At 53.3% G+C, this 20926-nt stretch overlaps 1 protein-coding gene across 1 annotated transcript; it reads left to right on the top strand.

The window, feature by feature from the left end:
- Positions 1–5251: 5251 nt before the first annotated feature.
- On the top strand, positions 5252–20508 carry LOC135289248 (carbonic anhydrase 9-like). Its single transcript, XM_064402703.1, has 12 exons — positions 5252–5435; positions 12244–12267; positions 13425–13595; positions 15759–15901; positions 16559–16651; positions 16910–16976; positions 17151–17308; positions 17456–17591; positions 19613–19636; positions 19815–19841; positions 19979–20072; positions 20216–20508. The coding sequence occupies exons 1-12, from the start codon at positions 5315–5317 to the stop codon at positions 20277–20279; spliced, it is 1122 nt and encodes a 373-aa protein (XP_064258773.1). The 5' UTR covers positions 5252–5314; the 3' UTR covers positions 20280–20508.
- Positions 20509–20926: the final 418 nt, after the last annotated feature.

Raw genomic sequence — 20926 nt, 5'->3', positions numbered from 1 at the left:
CTGGATGTCTTCAGGAGAAGAAAAGTTGTGGAATAAGCAGGAAGAAGAATTGGGAGAAAAGGAATGCAATTTTGCTGCAATGATTTTTTTTAGTTTACTAGTCTAGATTCTCTCTGGACAAAGAAAATGTTCTAGGTTCCTTTACCAAGATTCCAATACATTTTTAAAGTAATTTCAAATGTAAGTATTAATTACAGTCAAGATGACAAGGAATGCAAATATACCATTTTAAAAGGGAAAAATAATGATTACCTTTAAAAAAAAGAGGTCCTGCATGGTCAAGAAATGCACTGAAGTGGATTTTAGGACCTGCACTCACAAATACTGTCATTAGGGACAGTAGGGGGAAGGGAGAAGAGCATGCTGATGAAACAAACTGGGAAACACTGCTGTGCAGCTGAAAATCAGGTGGTTGCAGCAAAGGTGTGAAGACTGCCTGTCACGGAACCTTGTGTTGTGAGCTGCTCATCAGAGTTCCTGGTACAAACTGCTGGAGGAAAACTAAAAAATGAGAGCATGCAAACCACCTAATTGTGTGCTAACTCTGAGTGGTTTCACATGTGGCAGGACAAGGGTTTTCCGTGCAGTTTAAATGTATAATTTAACATGTCTGTGTTCAGAAAAAAATAACTTGGATCTTGAAGAGGTGCAGCGGGTTAACAAGATCCTGAGTAGAAGGAGCACTTAGTCCATGAGAAGCTAAAGTCTTTCAGACTTCATTCTAAACTTTCAAAACACAGTTTTAGAAGGGATAGAGTTGCTGACTATAAATATACCAGGAATAAATGCTGCCGAAAGGGCAGCCTTAATACAGGAGCAAATAAATTCACTTTAAAGGAAAATTCAGAGAAGATTCATAAATTCTGAGGTTTTATGGTATGATCAAGAAAAGACAGGGCAGGAGGATGACCACTGCTTTCCACATGTGGCTTCATCAGGTTGTGAAGGATGCTTCAAAGCTGCTTTTTAAGAAGAGGCATCAAACTCCATGCCCAGGCAAGGATTGTCAGTCCTAATTTGGACACAGCTGTAGGTAAACTCTTGCTCTGTTTGCTGCAATTAAAAAGATTGATGTCTTCACTGCTAAAGAGAGATCATGGCACACCTTGGTGTTCTTGGAATTGCTGTCAGTTTCAAATCTCCACATTTTTGTCCTGCTGGAACAGCACTATAGCCAGTGCTTGCCAGCAGCTGCTGGGAACATTGCCTCCCTACCTGGAATATACTGACATAAGGATCCAGAGGCTCCTATGTAGATTCTGCCCAAAGTCAGATTTATTCTGTTTAAAGAAGTTTTGGTATTCTGAGACTCAGATCTGGAAGCAAGCTTCTTAAAATAAAATTCTGCTTCCCATTATCCGAGTTATTTTTAACCAATAGGCAACAATGTGCGTGTAAATGTTATACATTACAATTGTGCATAGAAACACTAAAATGTGTATTTTAAACGCACCTCTAGCGCAGCTGCTAGAGTTCACAGTTTTAAAGCAGCTCACGTATCTCAGGTTGGCTCTCAGGCCAGTTTGTTCCCCTGGCCACCTGCTTCCTGCAGTTTGGCCACAGAGAAGAGCAGACCAGGATCTAGACTGGGTCTAGAGCCCCACAGCACAGGTGCTGAGGTTACTCTGAAACTAGGCACTATTACCCTAGACATCCAAGGGAAAGCAACTACTTAATTAACACCCTTGTCTCCAAATGTCCCTTGTCATCCTTCCTCAGGCGCTGGAGGTTGAAAGCACTGTAGGTGTAGGGCTTGGGCAGCTGATGGCACCAGCCCAACAGATGCTCAGATGTGGAGATGAAAGTAAAGATACCTGTGAGGAGACACTTCCTGCAGCTTTTGCAATCGCAAAGCAGACTAACACAATCTCAAAGGAGTGACTGTTGTTTAGGCAACTCTACCCAAATCTCAGTAATGAAATACAAACTGCAGGTGCAAACCTGGGATTCACTTCAGTGAGTGGCATAGATCAGCCTGAATTTGTTTGGAAATCATCCAGGGAACTTAATTCTAAATTGTGAATAGGCACAACAGCAGCACTGATAAAATAGTGTCTGCTGTTTTTGCATTAAAAGTAACAAACAAAAAGCCCTCAATAAGCTCAGGAATTCACTAGTATATCCCGTGGGAAAGGATTACTGGTACAATTTTGAATCAGGCCCAGAGTGCCAAAATTCTTCTAGACATCCAAGCCTTTCCTTAACACGAGTTAATTTTCCTGGGAATGACATCCTTTTCCTGAGAATAAACCCTTTTACAAGCATTTAGAGGTTGTCCCTCCCTGCAGCACTGGAGCTAAAACAAGACCAGCCAGTGTTTCCAGAAGCACACCCACTCTGTCTCAGGCTGGTGCATCTTGTGCAGCACAGGACTGGAGAAGCTCCCTGGTACGCCAGTGCTTTGTGCCTCGGGCTGGGTCCCTGCTGAGCTGAGCACAAGTTTGCTGCTGCGTATTTCCAGGTAGCTCACAGCAAAGAAGGGCACAGCGCTGGGCTATTTGCAGGGGGCTGAATTCCTCTGATCAGATCTCCCCTGACATAATTCTGACAGGGAAGCCCAGGGGACAGCTTTTGGTGAGGATGCAGCATTGGTGTGAACCTTGTACAGGACAACAAACCCCTTGTGCCCCTCCCTGTGTGGCCTGCAAGGCTCACGGAATGTGATCCACAAACTCCAGCATTCCCAGGAGGCACTATCCAGACCAAGTGCCCTGATGATGGAGTCACCTTGCATTCTAAGTGTCCAGAGCTGCCAAGTGTCATCTCTACAAAAGAGCTGACAAAGTGTAAGAGATCATAGGTGGAAAGAAGACACGTGCAGTTACAGCAGCCGTGATATGATATGCTCATCCTCAAAGAGCAAGAGAGAGGGAGCACAATGAAACCTAAGAAAGCCAGGGCAGCAAAGAGAATGCAGGCTATCCTCCTGGGGGAAGCAAGCAGAACTGATAAACTCAGGTGTGAGGCGGGATACTTCAGGGTCTTGTCCTGAAAAAAGGGTAGACTGAGTCTGTCATTCCTCTGCTGTATAAAACTGCTTTCTTCATCTCCCTAAAGACCATTTAGATAAACCACAGGATATGAGCAGGAGAGAGCATTGGAATTACAGTTTATGGTTTGTTTTCCTCCCACAACCCTTCTTCCTTGAGTCTTGACAAATTAATATCTTCTTATCCAATGGTTCAGTTTATGTGGTGTGGGAAGGAGCAAAGTGGATCAGAATAATTGCATCGATCCTACTTGCAGGTCACCCCTGGAGGCAGAGTTCTCTGTCAAGGCCTTCTAGAAGAGAGGGACCATCTCTGGCACAGCCCACAGCAGAAGCCCATGGTGCCAGGTAGCCAATGGCCAGCGGCTTGTGTCCCCCACTGCCAAATTTTTGCCATGGGTTCCTTCTGCTCCAGAAGGAACACAAGTTAAAAATCCAGCCCCAGACAGATCTTCTGTACCCCTTGATGGATCTTGAGCCTTATTGCAGCAGTAGCAATCCTGTGGATATGGATGTATTCACACAGCTATGCCGAGCACATTCATAAAGGAAGGTGTTGGGTTGACCAGTGATTTGGGCTGGGAAAGAGCTGGGCAAACTGGTTTAGCAGAGGTGTGGAGCCTATGGGGCATGGCACAGAACTGGGACTCCGGCAGCGCCGCAGAGCAAGGCACAATATCCCACTAACCTGTCCAGTACCTTTTTGTGTGTGCACAAATTACATATTGACGGAAAGGATTTTCCCATTCTCTTCTGCACCACATGAAAAAAAAACTATTCGCTGGTTGGACTCAAACTTCCTGCTGGATGATTTTCGTTGGTTGTTCTGTAAATCCGCTATCCCAGGAGAGTAAGTGCTTGCTCCCTGCTCTCTGGTGCAATCCAGGATGCTACGGACACAGAGTTCACTCCAGCAGGCTGGGCAGCCAGGCCCGCTTTGCTCCTTCTTTACATGACAATCACTCTCACCTCCAAACAGCCCTGGGGCCCCATACATGCTGTTTCTGTTCCTGACCCTTTTGTGATGGGAGAAACAAAACCATGGACAAAAAATAAGAGGAGGTTTCACCCAAGATTTATTCAACAGCAGGATGGGGTGGACTTTTTGTTTTGGTTTGGGTTTTGTTTCTTTCTTGATAATCTCTGATTCTTACTTCACTTTTTTCTTGGCAAGTTATGAGCTGACATGACCACAACTCTCTGGTCTCTTCTGATGTGTTTCATTAGCTGGTTAGAGACCACCCTTGTGCCGTGCATCCTTGATTACACCAAATGTGCAGCACTTTGCATCTACCAAAAATGACAGCGGTCTGTTGTCCATGTGCCCAGACACTTTTGGTGCAGGACCTTGTTCAGGGGATTTTGGTACCCAGGTACACTGTATATGTACACTGAGCAGCACCCACAGGCTTCCTGCCACCTCTGAGGAGCAGGAGAAAGACTTCTGCCCAGAGTGGCGTTGTGCCATCCTCTAGTCTCCATACAAATTATTTTCTTAACTATACAGCAGCAAGAAGAGGGGACATCCACCACTGAGGAGTCCCTCACCCACCAACGAGGAGAGGGGACAGCCTTGGAGGGGTCTGCACCTCAATACAGCAGGCTCCTTCACCCATTGCTGAGGAGAGTGGACACTCACCACTGAGAGACCCTTTGCTCAGGGGTCCCAACACCATTACTGAGGGCAGGGGACAGCCACTATCAAAGGGTTCTTCAGCCAGCTCCGAGGAGAGAGGACATCTGTGATGGAGGGGTCCCTGACTGACCACTGAGGAGAGGAGACAGCCATGGCTGAGGGGTGCCAACACCATTGCTGAGGAGAGCAGAAAACCACTGCTGAGAGAGAGGAAACCCGCGGCTGACTGATCCCAGACTCATCACTGAGGAGAGGGGACACTGACTACTGCGAGCCCATTCACTCATCACTGAGGAGAGGGGACTCCCAATGGCTGAGGGGTCTCTCACCAGCTGCTGGGGAGAGGGACCCCGCACCCTTGAGGGGTCCTTGAACCCTCAGTGAGGAGAGGGAACACCCATAGCTGAAGGGACTGAGGAGCCCACTGGGCTCCCCCGGCTCCACCGCGTGTCCCGGCGGGGCTGCCGTGGGGCAGGGGCACCCCCGGGGGGAGTCCCGGATTCGAGTCCCGCGCCGGGCGGCTCACCTGCCCGGACCGTGCGCCGGCAGACTTTGGCTCCAGCCCCTATAAAAGGTAACGGAGGCGTGAGTCAGAGCCGCCTCCTCCTCCCCGCCCGCTCTCACTTACGTGCGGCCGGGCGGGCGGGCGGGCACGGAGCCGCCGTCCCGCACCCGCGCACTTGCCGGAGATGAACCGCGCCGCGCTGCGGGTCTCGCTCCTGCTCCCGCTCCTGCTCCTGCCCGCCCCGGGCCGTGCCGGCTCCGAACAGGAACACGGCGGAGAAGAGACGCCGCACTCCCCGGGGAAAGGTGAGCGGGGGTCCCCCGGTGCGCGGGGCTCCATGAGGCGTGGGGAACCCCGCTGCTGCCTTTGGGGTCCCCGTGCAGGAGACGCCTCGGGGCTTAGTTTGGGATCGCCTGTGCCTCAGCGCCCTGATGCGTGCGGCACCCCAACACTGAGTTTGGGGTCTCTGGTACATGGGGTGCCCTGAGGTACAGGGTTCCCTCTCTTGCTGGGCGGGGGGGTCCTTGATGAGTGGAGCGTCCCAGTGCAAGGGGTGCTGGACTTGGGATGTCTGATGCTTTGTGGAGAGGTATCCCCAATGCCAGGAGTTCTCCCCAATGCCAGGGAGTTCTCCCCTTGCTCGGTTTTTGGCTGGAGGGGCTGCTGCACCTCCTGCTGCATCCGTGTTAGGGCTCCAGGTGCGCCCCAGGCTGAGGTGTCCCTGTGGAGATGCAACCCCCCAGCATCGCCCAGCTGCGGGCGCTGCACCCCCCAGCACGTCCCTGCCTTTGTCCCTGCTCCCGCCAACTCCCGTGCGGCTCGACTGGCCCGACCCCTGCCCAGGGGCTGGGCCCTCGCTTTGTCCGCAGCCCTTTTCCCTCGCTAAGTCCCTCTCGCATCAGACCGAGGGGCTCAGAGCTTCCTGAGATGGGGCTGCAAAGGTTGTGCGCCAAGCGATCCCTGCTCGCTCTCGGGGACCGCCCGGCGGTTCCAGCCCTGATCCCCGGCGTGGTGAACGGCGGCCGGTCCCCTCACCCTGCGGAGTGTCGGCTGGGCTGCCCTGCGCCCTCCTTGTCCCCCCGCGGCCCGCTAAGCTCGGGGTCTGGCCCTGCTGCAGAGTTGGAGGGGGGCTGGCGATGGGGGACGGGGACGTGACAGAAGGCAGGGCTGCAGGGTTGTGTGCCCCTCCTCCTCCCCGTGAGATGTCTTGCTGGTGTTGTGGGGGCTTTCAGAGTTACAGGTTCAGGGGAGAAGTCCTGGGTCTTTGGTCTTGGTCCTTTTCCCGGTTGGAGGCTTGGGCACTGCCAGTGCTCTGCAGGGATTTTGGGGGAGTGCTGCGGATTTGCTCTTCTGGGGCTGAGTCCTGCACAGGGGACGTTGTTGTCCCTGTTCATGCTCCTTGTCCTCGCTTTGCCCACAGGTTTGTTTCCTGGGCTCAGCCTCATAGCGTGTCCTTGGTTTTGCCTCTGGTAAGGAATTGTCCTGACCTGTGCCAGGACAGCTGCCCTGTGGTAAGGACCAGGAATTGTTTTGTGCCAGGAGCTGCTTTTGTTATTCCAATGAATCACTTTTCTTACCAGAGCCGCTCTTGCCGGGCTGAGCACTGGACAGAGATGGGGATGCAGACGGTTCTTGCCACAGAGATGAAGTAACCCAGGCCACAGGGTGGGAGGGTGTCGGGCGTTCAGCATGCCGGTGTGCTGCGCTGGCCAAAGGGCTGGACACTGCTTGAGGCTTGGGATGGATGGGTGGAAGCGCTGGGATGGAGAAGGGGAAAGGAGGTGGCCAGGAGGTCAGTAGGAAACAGGCAAGTTAGCCCATGCTGTGCCAGTGTTGAGGCTGAAATTCTGGATGGAATCCTGTGAGAAGCAGGTCATGGCTGGAACCCTCCAAGGCTCCTGCTGGGTGCCAGGACCTGCGTGCCTCAGCACCTCACCAGTGGTGAGCTGGTTCCCTCTTCCTCAAGGCTAGTGCATGATGTAGGGCTGGTGCTTCCCAGCCCATGGACTCAGCACATGCTCAGGGATTTGCCATGAGGCTGTTCCCTGAGAAGACTCTGGCTTGCCCAGAGACCTGAATCCCCTGCTAAGTGTGTCTTTGGGAAACAGTATCTCCCTTTCCCTGCTTCCTCTCCCTCTTATTCAGATGTGTCTTGCTCTCAGTGTCCTCTTCTTGCTCATTCCCCAATGTCCTTTTCCTCCATCTGAACCTATTTTTCTTGCTTAATACTTCTTATTCATCTCTCTCCCCAGCTCCAAGCACTGATCTGTCCTCTGGGATTTCCCCATTTTTATCCCTTTTGTTGGGATGGTCCTTTCTCCACAGCACTCTGATTGTTTCCTGTTTCCCCCAGCACTTGCTGGGGCAGCTGCGTTTGGAAGGAGCAGGAACATGCCCTGGAGTAAAGCCTGTCCTATGCCTTCCTCTACCCAAACCCTTGCCCCTCCTGGGGGGGGCTGGCACAGTCTTGGGCTCCACAGCCCAAGCAGTTCTCCGCCAGGAGAACAAAGAACAATCCCTGCAGCGACCTGTGCTGCCAGTGGCAGATTAAAGGCTGATCCCAAAGGCTTGCAGTGGGTCAGAGTTTATAAACACAAAGGGGCTTTAATGCAGCCAGGCTTGGGAGGGATCAGTGCCCCCGTGGGCAGCACATGGGGTGGTATCCTGGGCTGAAAGCACAGGGGTGCTGCTGCACGGGGGTGGGTCTGGATGGAGAAACCAGGGAAAAGATGGAGTTCGGATGGCACAGCCCTCCCACAGAGAAACTTCCTGTGGGGCTTGGCAGAAGGATGCCCAGGTTATGCACCCCCCTGCAGACCCTGTACCTGTACTGTGCTTGCCACAGCCTGGAGAGCTGGCTTTGGACAGCGTGAGCACAGTGGTAGAGTCCAGGTTCTGCAATCAGGTCACTGCTTTCAAGGGACGTGGTGTTTGGATGTGTTTCGTAGGCTGGGACCTGGCTGCTGTGGCTGGTCCCTGCTTTGGGACCTCACTCTGTGCATCTCTGCATGTCCTGGTACCTCCTGGTCTACTGACCCTTGGGAACAACACTCCACTTCTCTCTTCTGGGCCATGAGCTCCACTGATCCCTTTGTAGCCCGGTGGCTACAGCAAGGTGGTCCTGGTCTGGCACCTGTGAGCTGAGCTCATCCCGTGGGGCTTTGAGCCAGGTGTGGCTCAGGATTGGGTCCCAATGGGAAGAGGAGGCTCGGGCAGGATGCCAGCACTCCCTGTGCCTGAGCACATGGCACAGCGTGCCCAGCTGATAAGAGAGCAGGATGGAAGAGCTAGAAGTGAGCTCGCTGTCCTGCGTGCCACACACACGAGCCACTGAGCTTCTGGAGTTCAAGGCGAGCAGAGAGCAGGAGTGGCTGTGCTGCTGTCAGGCAGCGTCCACGCTGTGAGCAGCACGTGTTTCAGGGCTATCAGGTGCTCTGCAGCACCTCACACAGCATAGACCCTAAAACATGAAAAAGTCAGGAGGTGAAGACCCATAGGGCAAACCCCCGGTCTCCTTCCTTATTTTCTGGCTCCGCTCTCAGACCTCCTGCTCTGTGCAAATGATCCCGAGTACTTCGGGTGCACAGTCCATCCCTGCGTGCCCTTGGTGAGGTCTCCTGGGTGCAGCTTGCTGCATCAGTGCCTTTCCTCTGTGGAATTCACAGCAGCCAGTGGTTGAGCTGGCTCCTGACGCTGCCAAAAGCTGCTCCTACCCTCCCTCCCGGAGTGCAGGACATGCGGAGCAGCACGCTGGTAATGGCAGCGTCAGCCTGAGCTCGGCGGGAAAGTGTTGTTGGATGGTGTTGGATGTCAAGGAGGGAACGGAGCTGGCACTTGCAGCAAAGCCTGTATCCCAGAATGGGAGGGCTGAGTGGGAGCAAGGAACAGCAGGAGAAAGCACAAAGGGAGGGTGTGAAGGGGGAAAACTCGTGGGAAGCTTGGCTGGATCGCGGGCCGCTGGGGAAAGGCGGGTGGCAGGCGGTGCTCAGGTGAACCGGCGGGCTCTGAGCTGCTGAGAACGGAGGCGTTTTTGCCTGCAAGGGCAGGCAGATCCTGTCAGCACCCTGCTGTGTTCTCCTGCTGGAACCCCTGCAAGGAGCTCTCTTATCTCCCGCTGTGCGCATCTCATCGCCAGGGCTGTATTCCCCCGCGTTTTTGGGAGAGCTTTGCAGTCTCTGCCGGGCTAGTGGGTACTCAGAGGAAAGGCAGGCATGCAAAGAGCTGCAGCACCCGCTGCCGAGGTGCAGCCACGCTCAGCGGTGAGCGGCGGCAGCCCAGCAGGAGGGAGACCTGGCATCACACAGCTTTTCCAAGGAGAAGACGTGCTCCGGCGGGAGGTGTGGGAGGCAGACTGAATTATGCAAATCGACACTTGGGCAGGGCAGTGGGTTAATGTTCACGGCAAAGGGATGCGAGATTGCCCCAGGTGGAAGGGATCGGAGTAGCTGGTGCAGGGCTCCTGCGGGCCGTGCCGAGGCCGGGGCTGATGCTCAGAGCCTGACCCAGCGCCCGGCCGGGCTCCTCCCGGTGCGTGTGCCAGGGGACACAACCCTCCACAGGTTTGGGAGATGCCTGCTTGGGGGTGGCCTGGCTGTGCCACCACTGCACCCAGATCCGCGGGATGGGAAAACACACCCAAGGGGGCTCCAGTGGGCGGATAGGAGCTCATGGATCCTTCTGGTTTTGATGCTGAGACATCCCTGGGGAAGTCTCTTGTCTTGGGGTGGGTTGAGCTGGCTCCTGGGTGCAGGTACAGCCTTTGGGGTGTCCAAAGCTGCCGAGCTGAGCTGGCAGGAGGCTGTGAGGAGGGCCCGGAGCCCCCTCGGCTGGGAATAGGCGTGTGCTGGGAGATGTGGGAGCCTGAGGTAATTGGCGCAGCGCTGACACAGCAGGGCAGGTGTCAGCACGGGGCTATTGCTCAATCTGTGATATGATGTTTGAGCTGCTTTCTGTCCAGGCAGAGTCCCTGGAGGTGAGCAAAAACTGGGGTGTCGGGGCAGGCTGTGCCAGTAGAGGCATGTGCAGTGAACCATGTGCTAGCCCTGGGGTGCTGTGCCTTTCCTGTGCCAGGACTGCCCCAAAGTGAGTGTTTCTTTGTGCAGACAGTGCCAGGAGGGGCAGGAGAGCGGGAGCAGTGTGAGAGAAGATATACAGTGTTTCCAGAGGAGGCTCCATACTCTCTGGATTTTGTGCAAAGTCCGTGTCTGGGTAGCAGGCATCCTTTGTGTGAGCAAGGCGGGCAGAGTAAATGAATCTCAGCTTGCTGTGGCACAGCTGGGTGCATCCCTGGGCAGTGCCATGCCAGCAGATGTGGAGAGGGCACTGCAGTCTGTCCCGTGGCACACGTGCCCTGCTGCGTGCAGCGGAGGCTGCCCAGTCCTCTGCTTGCTGCTCCTTCTTCCTATGCCTTTGGGAATACCAAAGAGATTCCTAAGCATTGCTCCTGAGCATCAGAAATGCGACAGAAGTGAGTCACCAATCACACAGGACGGAGCCCCAAGGTCTGTTCCGATCTCTGCATCACACAGTGCCCCTAAACACCCTCCAGCCCTTCCCAGTCCGGCCTGGCTGTGCTCATCCACCCTCCTGAGCAGCAGAGGCACCAAGACCCCCAGCAGCGCCCATGCCTGCATCCTCGCTGCGTGCAGGGCAGGATCCTGCTGGGCTTAGGGCCTTGCATGGGACATCTGGGCCTGGGAAAGCTTGCCTCCTCGTTTCTCACCCCTGAGCTGGAATCCACTCCTATTAATAGCAACAGCGTGTCGATAGCTCTTGTCAGCAGCAGGGATGGGGGCTGGAGCAGCTTCTGCTGAGACCCTCCTGCATCCTGGCCAGGCTGGCAGACCCCCACCAAATGGCCCCACCAAGGAACAGAGACAATATTCAGGTTCAACTGTACCTCTTAAATGCTCCTCCATGTCATTGTCGCTGTATGAATGCCCCCCTTTGCCCCAAGCCTGTCCCATCCTGGCGCTCTCTGCTCCTGCACTGGCGGGCTGGGAAATGCCAACAGCCTGTCTGCAGTGAGAAGCTTGCTGGTAAGGATAAATCAGAGGAGGAGCCTATGAATTACATGTTGTGCCAGCCAGAGCAGACACTTTATCCTTTTGGGCCATGTTTTCCTGCGTGGGGCAAATTTGAGCCCCACATCCCTTTGCCTGGAGCTGGTTGTTTAGAAGGGCTGGTGATAGTTAAGGGAGCATCTGAGAAGAGGTTCTGGCACCCTTCTAAGGCCAGCTCCAGTGGTGTGCCAAGAATCCAGGCATTGCTGGCAGCGCTGGAGGAGAGTGACAGTGCGAGGGCCAGCCTTTTAAGTACAGGGTACTGTCAGGACCTTCCCAGGAGGGCTTTTTCCCCTCTAGATCTGCACAGTGGATCTGGAGATCTCCTGTGGGAACCTTAGGTCACATCTTGCCCTGGGTGACACAAGAAATGCAGAGCTCCTGGCATGGGATCCCTCATCCTCCCTCCTGCTTTTCCAAAGGAAAGAGTTTTGCATGGTAGGACCTTATGAAGCTCTGTGTGGGCATTTGGGTGGTCATATGAACTAGAACTGGGGACAAGAGCTGAGCATTTGGCCTGGCACATATTCCTGTGGAATTCCACTGCAGGAGCGCTCACTGATCTAAAGAGAAGGTTTTGATGCTCGATTTCTTCCTCTGCTGCCAGTCCCAGGGCAGCTTGCCCAGGTGGGAGGAGGGTGTCTGCATGGTGCAGTGCCCCTTGCTGCCCAAACTCCTTGTGGAGTGTGAGAGCTGCGCTTGTGAAGTGCCTTGCCTTTGGGCACTGGGAGGTTTTGGCTGCTCTGGAGCAGCTGCTGCTACAGCTGCTCAGTAATGGAAGCATTTTTCTTTATTAAGGACGACGACAAAATGTCAGCCCTGGGGTTTTCCCTCTGACTGACAACTGCAAGGGACCTACAGGTGCTCCGAGGAGGCAATACCCTCTGGGAACATGCCCTTGGCTGGGACAGAGGGAGAAGTGGGAAAGCAAAGGCGGGGAGGGGGGTGGAAGGCAGTGGGAACCCAGAGACCTGCTGCCTGGCAGAGGTGTGTTTGCTGACAACCTTTCCCTTCCATTCATGTGGTTCTTTTCTTTTTTTTTTTTTTCAAGGCCACAGCCACTGGAGCTATGAAGGTAAATACCCTGCAGTTACTTCTGCTTTTTTCCTACTACCCAGCAGATCCTGGAACTGAGCCAGCTGTGGTTAATTATTACAAGGCTTCCGTGCACACTCCACGGCTCACCCTTCCCTCCTGCCTGACCCTGACACAGTGCCCGTGCTCAGGCATGGATGGGCTGAAGAGCCAGAGGTTGATCTGATTTCACCAGGAAGCAGCAGCTCCAATGAGGGCTTTCCCAGCCCCTTGGGTGTGGGGGGATGACCCCAGGGAAGGGCTCCTCCCTGAACGAGAGCTCCCCTGACCCTGTGCCAAGCAGGGGAAAAGGCTGCTCTCCCCAGGCTGGACTTGCAGCCCATGCTGGGACTTTGACCAGCCCAGGGATTAGCTTGTCTTCACCTCTGCCCTCCGTCACCCTCCCTCCCCATCCTGCCTGGCCCTGCTCATCCATCAAGGCCTCGGGGGCTTCTCCACAGCACCCATGATGGGAATCACCACAGTGCTGTGACAAATGCACCCTTTACTACTTACTGCACCATCTCTCTGGGGTTTGGCTCAGCTGCTAACACCCAGCTCCATATTTACAGGGGTCCTGTGAGGGGGCAAGCCTGGGTTGGCACTGACTGGCCCATGACATGCCAGAAGCAGCCCTCTGCAGTGCAGAGGGAGGTTTCTGAGGCATCAGCCATGCTTATCCCAGCAGTGGTACTGGGAAGAGGTGGCCATTTCAGCAGCCAGCCCAGCCATGTCTGTGGCCCTTTGCCACAGAGCCCAGGAGCACTGTGGTACCTTGCTCAGGCAGCACTGGGGTGACACCTGCCAGAGGCCAGGCTGTGCAAGGCAGCCAGTGTGTGATGAGCTGCAGGGCAGCAGCTCCTCGGCTTGCCAGGTCCACTTGTAAATGATCTTCTTGCACTCTTCCTAAACACCCCAAAAATAGACTTTCCTGGCAGCTCACCATGCTCTGAGACCTTTCCTGATACAGCTGCACTCAGTCACATGTTGGAATAAAGCTGCTCCCAAGCTAACTTCGTGGAAGCTAAGCTTATGTGCGTGGTTACTTCCCTGGCCAGTGCAAGTCCCCTTCCCCAACACCCCCAAATGCTCTTTCTAGAAGCCTCCTCACCCTTCAGGAGATCTCACTGACAGTCCCTCCCTTCCTTCTCACACCAGACCTGAAGCACTGGAGCACAGACTACCTGGACTGCGGGGGCACCAAGCAGTCACCCATCAATGTTGACACGGCTCAGGCCATCTTCAGCCCTGACCTGCGGCCAATCCAGCTCTCTGGCTACAGCCTGCCTGCCAACAAGCTGCTCAAGCTGAAGAACAATGGGCACACAGGTGGGGGCAGAGGCAACTGCAGGGCCTGGAGCACACAGAGAGGATGCTCAGACTCTCCCAGCAGGACTGAGCTTCTCTGATGCCCTTCCCCAGGGCTCTGGGATGCAGATTGTCTTGCAGGCTGCAATCCTGTTGGTTTCTAGGCAAAAAGGGAAGCAACAGGCTGTAGAAATTTTACATGTCCATTTGTTTTCCTGCACAAGGTGAGAACCCCAAGGTAAATAGAGCCTTTGGAAGCTGGCTCCAGAAATTTGTTAACTCACATTTTCTTTAAAAATGCGTCCCTGATATTTCTGATGTACATTTTCAGCCACTGGTTCCTCTCCTGCATTTCACTTTCAAAGGACTCGAGTCTCTGGATGTGGCTTAGACTTTAAGTACTTACACCTGTCTTTTAGGGCACAACATTGACACCTTACTTTGTGTGTACTTAAGGATTCTATCTCAAATCTTAAGAAATTTTCACAGCTTTTTGTTTTCCCTTCTCCAATACTAGGGTGGTTTTTGTAAACAACTCTTTGGACATGACTTACTCACACTATTTTAGTATCAGCCTTGGTATTCCAGATATGGAGGAAAGCCACATCTTTCCACAGCTGAGGATGGTTGGACCCGGTTGTTTCCAGCTTTTTCTTGGAGGAGGCAGAAAGTTTTGTGCACACTGATGTCTGCCAGTCCCTGAGCTAAGAAAGGGTCATGGAGAAAGGGCCTTAAGGACTCGCTGATGGTGTGATAAGGCACCTCCTTGCCCTGGTAGCCAGCGAGACGGAGCTGACCTGTGTGTACAGCAAACTTGACAGGTCAGGCTTGCTGTGTATGGTCAGATCAGCTGCGTGCTGCATGCACAGAGCTCTGTACTGCGGCCTCCTGCCCTAATGTGCCTGCAGAGTTAAACTAGTTGAGCTCAGTAGTTGCTATTTTAGACACCCTGGCATCTGGTGTTGCTTGGTGTTTAGAAAAGCAGTGAGAGCATTTTCATTGGGGAGAGGGGAAGCGCTTTCTCACAAGGCTTTTAAGATGCCTTTTTTATTGTGGCAACCACTGGTCTGCTTTATGAAAAGTCATAAATAAATAAAAAGTTGCAAGCCTAGTAAGATATTTGTACAGTTACTCATTTTGGTAACAAAGTGTATATGTTATATAAGCTTTTTTGAGGGCCTGAAAATGACTCAGGTAGTTAGGAGAAAGAAAAAAAATTGTTTACCTATACAAAAGAAGTGCAAAACCAGATAAATTCATAGGGAGGGAACGGTTTCTCACTTCCTGTATTTGAGTTTTCTATCTCTGAACCCAGTGGCAAGGAACTTGAGATGGCCAATGACTCATCACAGTCCTGTTACGTGGTTAATCCCAAATCTGTGCCCTGTTAGTGATGTTGCGAAGGGACACCCCATTTAAAAAAAGAAAAAAGGAAAAGACCTTACATTAAAAATTGGGAAAAGGTGCTTAAAAGGATAGGGCTGCCATTTTCAGGGTCCAGGGATGTTCCTGATATTTTTGCCACACGTCCAGGTAACTCAGTTTTAGATTTGCCGCATTGCTGTGTAAGTCCAAAATAGCTGGACAAACCACACTAAAATAAGGAAAGTTAAGTACAGATTCATGGTAGCCAATGAGGCAAAAGTTTTAGCTCTATGTACTTTCAAAATATTTAATGCTTCTGTGTCACTAGCTCCAGGGCTGTCATACACTTGCAGGCTGCTTTATTTGAAAGGTCCCAGCTCGCCAAGAGTTGCAGCTCTCTGTCTCTTTGCCCTGCTCTCGTAGATATTCACCACTCTGCCAGTACCTTTCCCTATGAATTTTGTTCTCGGTCTCTTTGTATTATTCTCACTTACTGAATAAATTGTTGGATAACATTTGGCTTGGAACTGGCCCTAGGAGTCTTTGTGGAGAGGCTCTTCACTTTCCTGCATTTTCGTAGCAGCTCTTTTTGAAGCTGACATATTTACTGCAGTATCCTACAACCTTAAGTCAGAAGTTGAACCCTGCCGCATTGGCAGGCTTGCCACAGCATCATGACAGATGGAAAAAAAGGTTTTATGCTATGACCAGTTTCTAGAAGCCCAGACCGACTGTTTTTCTTGAGACGCCTCCTTTGCGTGCTGTGTAATGGACTGGGCTTTATGCTGTATTACTGACCTCTTCCTTCTGCTGCTGCAGTTGTCCTCGACCTGCCCGACTCCCTGGCCCTGACTGGGGGCTATGCCCAGCAGTACCGAGCTGCACAACTGCACCTGCACTGGGGCTCCCCGTCCGGAGCCGGCTCGGAGCACACCGTCAACGGGCGGCGCTTCACTGCCGAGGTGAGCAGCCCTCCTGGCGTGGGGGCACCTTTTCCCTCATGGGGCCGGGCACAGGAGGCCCTGGAATGCTGTCATGCTCCTCGGCCGTGGCTCTGGCTGTCACTGGATGTGGGCTGTGACTCCTGGCCAGCATCCTGGACAGCTCTGCAGCAGTGGAGTTCAGTGCAGCAGGCCACACTTTGGTGCTGAGCCAGACTCAAGCAGAAGCCTGGTCCAGGGCTGATGGAGCAGGAGCTGTAGCAGTCCCCAGGCTGTGGAAGCCAGCTTTTCTGAAGGCTGTGAGCCTGCTTTGGGAGCTACAGGGACTGTTTACTCTGTACACACTGTCCTCTTGCTCTGCCAGCTCCCATCTGGTTTTATCCCTCCTTCTCTAGCTGCTGTCCTCAAACTGAGCCTGGCTCTGCAGCCCCTGTTATGCAGGACAGAGTGTTGATTTGCTGTTTCTGAGCAGGGAAGTTCCTGTAGGCAGAGCTTCTTGCTGGCTGCTTTGCACCAGCAGATTTTCTTAGACCCACCAGCATTTTCCCTTCCCTACAGAGGCACTCATCACTCCTGCATATGTCTCACAGCCCTTGTGTCAGCAGGCTGTAGCCCTGTGGGAGTCAGCATTTCCCAATGGCGTCCATCGAGCACTGGGATTGCATTTTTCCCTTCCAGATCCATGTGGTCCACTACAACACCAAGTATGACAGCTTTACAGAGGCAATGGTTCACCCAGATGGCCTCGCTGTACTGGGAGCCTTTCTGGAGGTGAGTTTCATGGATCAGCAGCGGGAGGATGGAACTGGGGTGGGCAGAGTTGGACACGGTTTTGGGGACTGACAGAGGTGCAAATGTATTTAGAAGAAGGGGAGAGAAAGGGCAGATAAGAATGAAGCCCTGATAAGAATGAAGGAGTCACTGGGATGGGGTGCCTCTCTCAAGGAGCAGTACCTCCCTACTGCCATCACTGTCTTGTCTCCCTTTGTCCCGTGGCCTTGCTGTTACCTTGGGGTCTCTGTGTTGCAGGTTGGGCATGGGGAGAACCAATACTACCATGAAATACTTAAGCATCTGGATGAAATCCAAGAAGTAGGTAAGGCCCTGTCCCACCTCGTACTCTGTGTCAGGGGCTGCAGCCCAGCAGAGAAACCAGCTGCTCAGCAGAACAAGCTGCAGCACATGCAGTGCCACACTGCCCATGATCTTCGTGCTGTTCTCCTCCAAGGGGTTCGTACCAGCCTCATTCCCATCATGTTTCCTTTCCCAGGACAGGAAACCTTGGTGCCCGGATTCAACATTGCAGGTCTGCTGCCTGCCAACCTGAAACTCTACTTCCACTACAATGGCTCTCTGACCACCCCTCCCTGCTACCAGACAGTCAAGTGGACAATCTTCAACCAGACCATGCTGCTCTCTCATCGCCAGGTCTGTCAGGACAGTGAGCTCCACACTGGTTTTTTTCCCAGCCTCTCTCCGTAAGCTGGTGCAGGTGTCCTATGCTCTGCTCCCAAAAGTGGGATGTTATCCCCACAAATATTTTATGTCATTCTGGTCACACTGTTCTCCTTCCAGATGTCACTGCTGGTTTCAACCCTGAGAAGCCCTGATGATGAGCTCCTGCAGAACAACTACCGGCCCGTGCAGAACCTGCATGGGCGACGGGTGCTGGCGAGTTTCCAGAGCCCCCCTTCAGTGAAACATGCTCCTGGTAAGGAGTCACTGAGTGTGCTCAGGCTGCTCCCAGCAGCAGGGGTGCAGTGATGGGGACAGCAGCAGGAGCCAGTGCTTTGTGTATCTTGCAGAAACACAGCATGGGTTAGACCTGCCCGGCAAGTGACACGCGGCAGCACTGCTCTTAGGGTCCTGCTCTCTCCCATTTCTGCACTTCCTTCACCCTGCCTGGGGAACACTGGTTTATAAAAACTTATTTTATCCTCAGTCTTGCAGATGTAACAGCAGCAGGACTAGGGGATGCATGGTCAAGTGCAAAGAGGCAGGTCCTAGCACTCCAGCTAGGTACTTCTATCCCAAATGCAATAGATAAATTCAGTAGCAGCTGCCAGAGGTAGAAGCTTGCAGTGAACACCCCTCCCCCAAATCCTGCAGGACCCCTCCTGAAGGGTGTGCTCTGCCAGCAAGGCCTCACAGCCATCCTGGCCAGGCACACAGCCCCCTGCCTGAGGGGTCCCTGAATGCCCACCCCCTATTTCTCCTTGAAGGCCTTTCTTGCATTGGTGATTTCCAGGCATGAGTAGAAATCACTATTAATCATCACATGTGACTATTGCTCTGCATCACTGAATTTTTGCCTATTGCTGCTCCCTGAGGTCATTGGGGGTTTTCTGTTCAACATCCTGTTCCTTTTCTGCTCTGATGGCATTTCCTACACCTTCTGTGAAGGTGACTAATAGGAACAGCACAGGGTTGGTCCCAGGCCTCTGGGCAATGCCTCAATAACCACACAATGTGGTGCAAGGCACTTCCCTCACCGTTCCACCTGCAGCCTGCTCGCTAATGGCTCCAGCCTTTTAATCACTGTGGTCTTCAGCCTGGCTAGCAGTTTCCCATGTGGCACTGCATCAAATGCTTCACTGAAACGGGGAGAGATAAAATCTACCGCATTTTCTTTGTCTAGAATATCACTTATCAAAGAAGGATATCGGGTTAGGCTGGCATGCTCTATCTTTGGTAAACCTCTTAGATACTTTATCATATTTTCCATTTACCTCCAAGCCTTTCTTTTACTACTTGCAGAAGCTGTTACAAAGCTTCCCAACATTGGAGCAAGGGGGGAGTTGCCCAGCATAACTTTTTTTTTTTTAATTTTTTGCTATTTCTATACAAAAGCCCCCACTGTAACAAAGCCACAAAGGTCTTGTTCTTGAAGTGCCTGGAGAATGTCCCACTACTCTTGGGTGAGGTAACTGATCCCCTGCCTTGTGTGCACAGGATTGTTGGGAGCTTCTCCCCACATCAGTGCTAATTACCTGCTTTAGCCCTTGGGGCTGCTGAGCACTGAGATGGAGTGCTGTGGGGTCACACCTTGTTTTGTTTGCAGCTGCACCTTCTGTGCCATTTTTTGTTGATCTTTTTGCCAGTCACCCCCAGCTCGGGATAACCACTCCTGTCCCCAGGTGCTGGGAGGAGGTGGCAGCTTTCCTGCAGCAGCCATGTAGCTGGATAGAGCCCACAGATAGTGCCACCCTGTGCACCATACCCGAGCCACGTACAGATGATAATGCAGCTCTTTAAAAGCCTTGCTTTCATGCTGGGCAAACATTTGTCCAGCACAGCTCCGTCCCAGCATGTAGGGCCACCAAGCCATCCCCATGCCAGGTGCAATGTGTGGCTGCCTCCTCCCTGGGAGCTGCTGACCCCTCACTGCAGTCCTGGGGAGCTGCAGTGCTCAGCACCCTGCCTGCTTCCTTGGCTGCAGCAACAACAGGGTGGGGAGTTTCTGGCTGGGCTCAGTGAGGCTCAGGTGTGGGCTGTGGTTCAGGGATCCTTTTTCCTCCCCTTTTCTCGTGCTTCTGGCAGGGTGTCAGGGCTGGGCTTCCTGCAGCAAGATGCTGTGAGCTGCTGGGGATGCGGCAGGCAGCTCTCCCCTGCTCATGGGATTCTTGTAGGCAGCCCTACTTTGGAAGTGGAGCCCAAAGGCCTGCAGGCTTGACACTTCCCTACCCAAATACTTCAAAGGCAACCCCCTGACTGTGTTGTCTCTCTTTACAGGTAGTGATGATTCAGCAACAGCAGGTACGTGAGGGGCTGGCACAAAGCAGGGGAAGGCGGGCAGGGGGTGTACCTGCCTGGGAACTGGGGTCTTGTGCAAGCCATGTGCTGAGCTGGGGGTGGGCAGCCACAGTGGGGTTGTAGGGCTGCTCTGGCATCCACACTGCTGGTTCTCATCCTCTGGTCTTTGTCTCCTTTTCAGAAGGACACTCCAGTTCATTTCATGCAGGTAAGCATGCTCAGCCAAGACTGGTCCTTTGTGTGCCCTCTGCCCCTGGGCTACCAGCCTGCTCCTTGCCTCATCTTATTCAGCCAGTAGTTGCAGGAGACCACCCCCAGTGTAACATGCCTGTGCTTGGCTTGCAGGGGATGTGCTGGCTGTGCTCTTTGGGGTGCTCTTTGCTGTCACAGCACTGGCCTTCCTGCTGTACATCTACAAGCACCGCAGCCAGAACGCACGGTGAGCAATGGGGAGACACAGGAGGACACTGCCTGGGGGCAGGATGGGGCCAGGGCCCTCACAAGAAGAGGGTCTAATGGTGGTTTCAGGCAACAAGACCTCCCGCCTGGTCTAACCTCCCTCCCTCTATCCTTTCCCTCCAGGCTGGACTCGCCGACCAAATCCAAGGTCATCTACACAGCAGCCAGCACCGAGAACACTGCGTGAACTCCACACCTCTGTGGCAGTCCCAGCCCCACTGGCTCAGCCTGTCACCCCACCTCCCCTCACTCCCACCCCACATCAAGAAAGACCAGTGCTCCAGCACGCCTTGCCTGCACGGGCTGCCCACACGGACTGTTTGTCTTGGGGGCAGCATTTGGCCCCAATAGATATTTTTGTTATAAAAAAGGTAAAAACTACTAAAAAAAAAAAAAAGTAAAATCCTCCCATGGTACCAGCTGTCTCTGCTGCCTTTGTGGGAAGCTGTGGGGCAGGAAAGAGCATCCTGGTTCAGCTGGAACCACAGTGGAGAGGGGTGGGCAGGGACCCCTTCCCAACCAGCAAAGACAGCATCAGCCTCTGTGCACCAGGCAGAGCTCCAAAGTAAGCAGCACAAGGCTTCTTCTACAGCCCAGCCCTGCCCTCCGACACTCTGGGACTTCTTCCTCCTCTTATTTGTGCAAAGCATTGGAAAAACATAGCTGTGTCTTGGTAAGGCTGAAGAAAGACAGAAAGGAAGGTGGCAGAGCCACCGCTTGCTTGCTGGACAGCCCCCACCCAGCTCACCTCTGGCTTTATCACAGCTAGATTAGCCAGGACAACCCTAGGTCCGTGGCTACCTCCCACCTTTCACGATGGCTCCTGTGGAGCTG

This window comes from Passer domesticus, chromosome Z (assembly GCF_036417665.1).
Source record: "Passer domesticus isolate bPasDom1 chromosome Z, bPasDom1.hap1, whole genome shotgun sequence".
Lineage (NCBI taxonomy): Eukaryota > Metazoa > Chordata > Aves > Passeriformes > Passeridae > Passer > Passer domesticus.
Note: the sequence above shows the minus strand (reverse complement) of the source record. Positions and strands in the feature narration are given on the sequence as shown.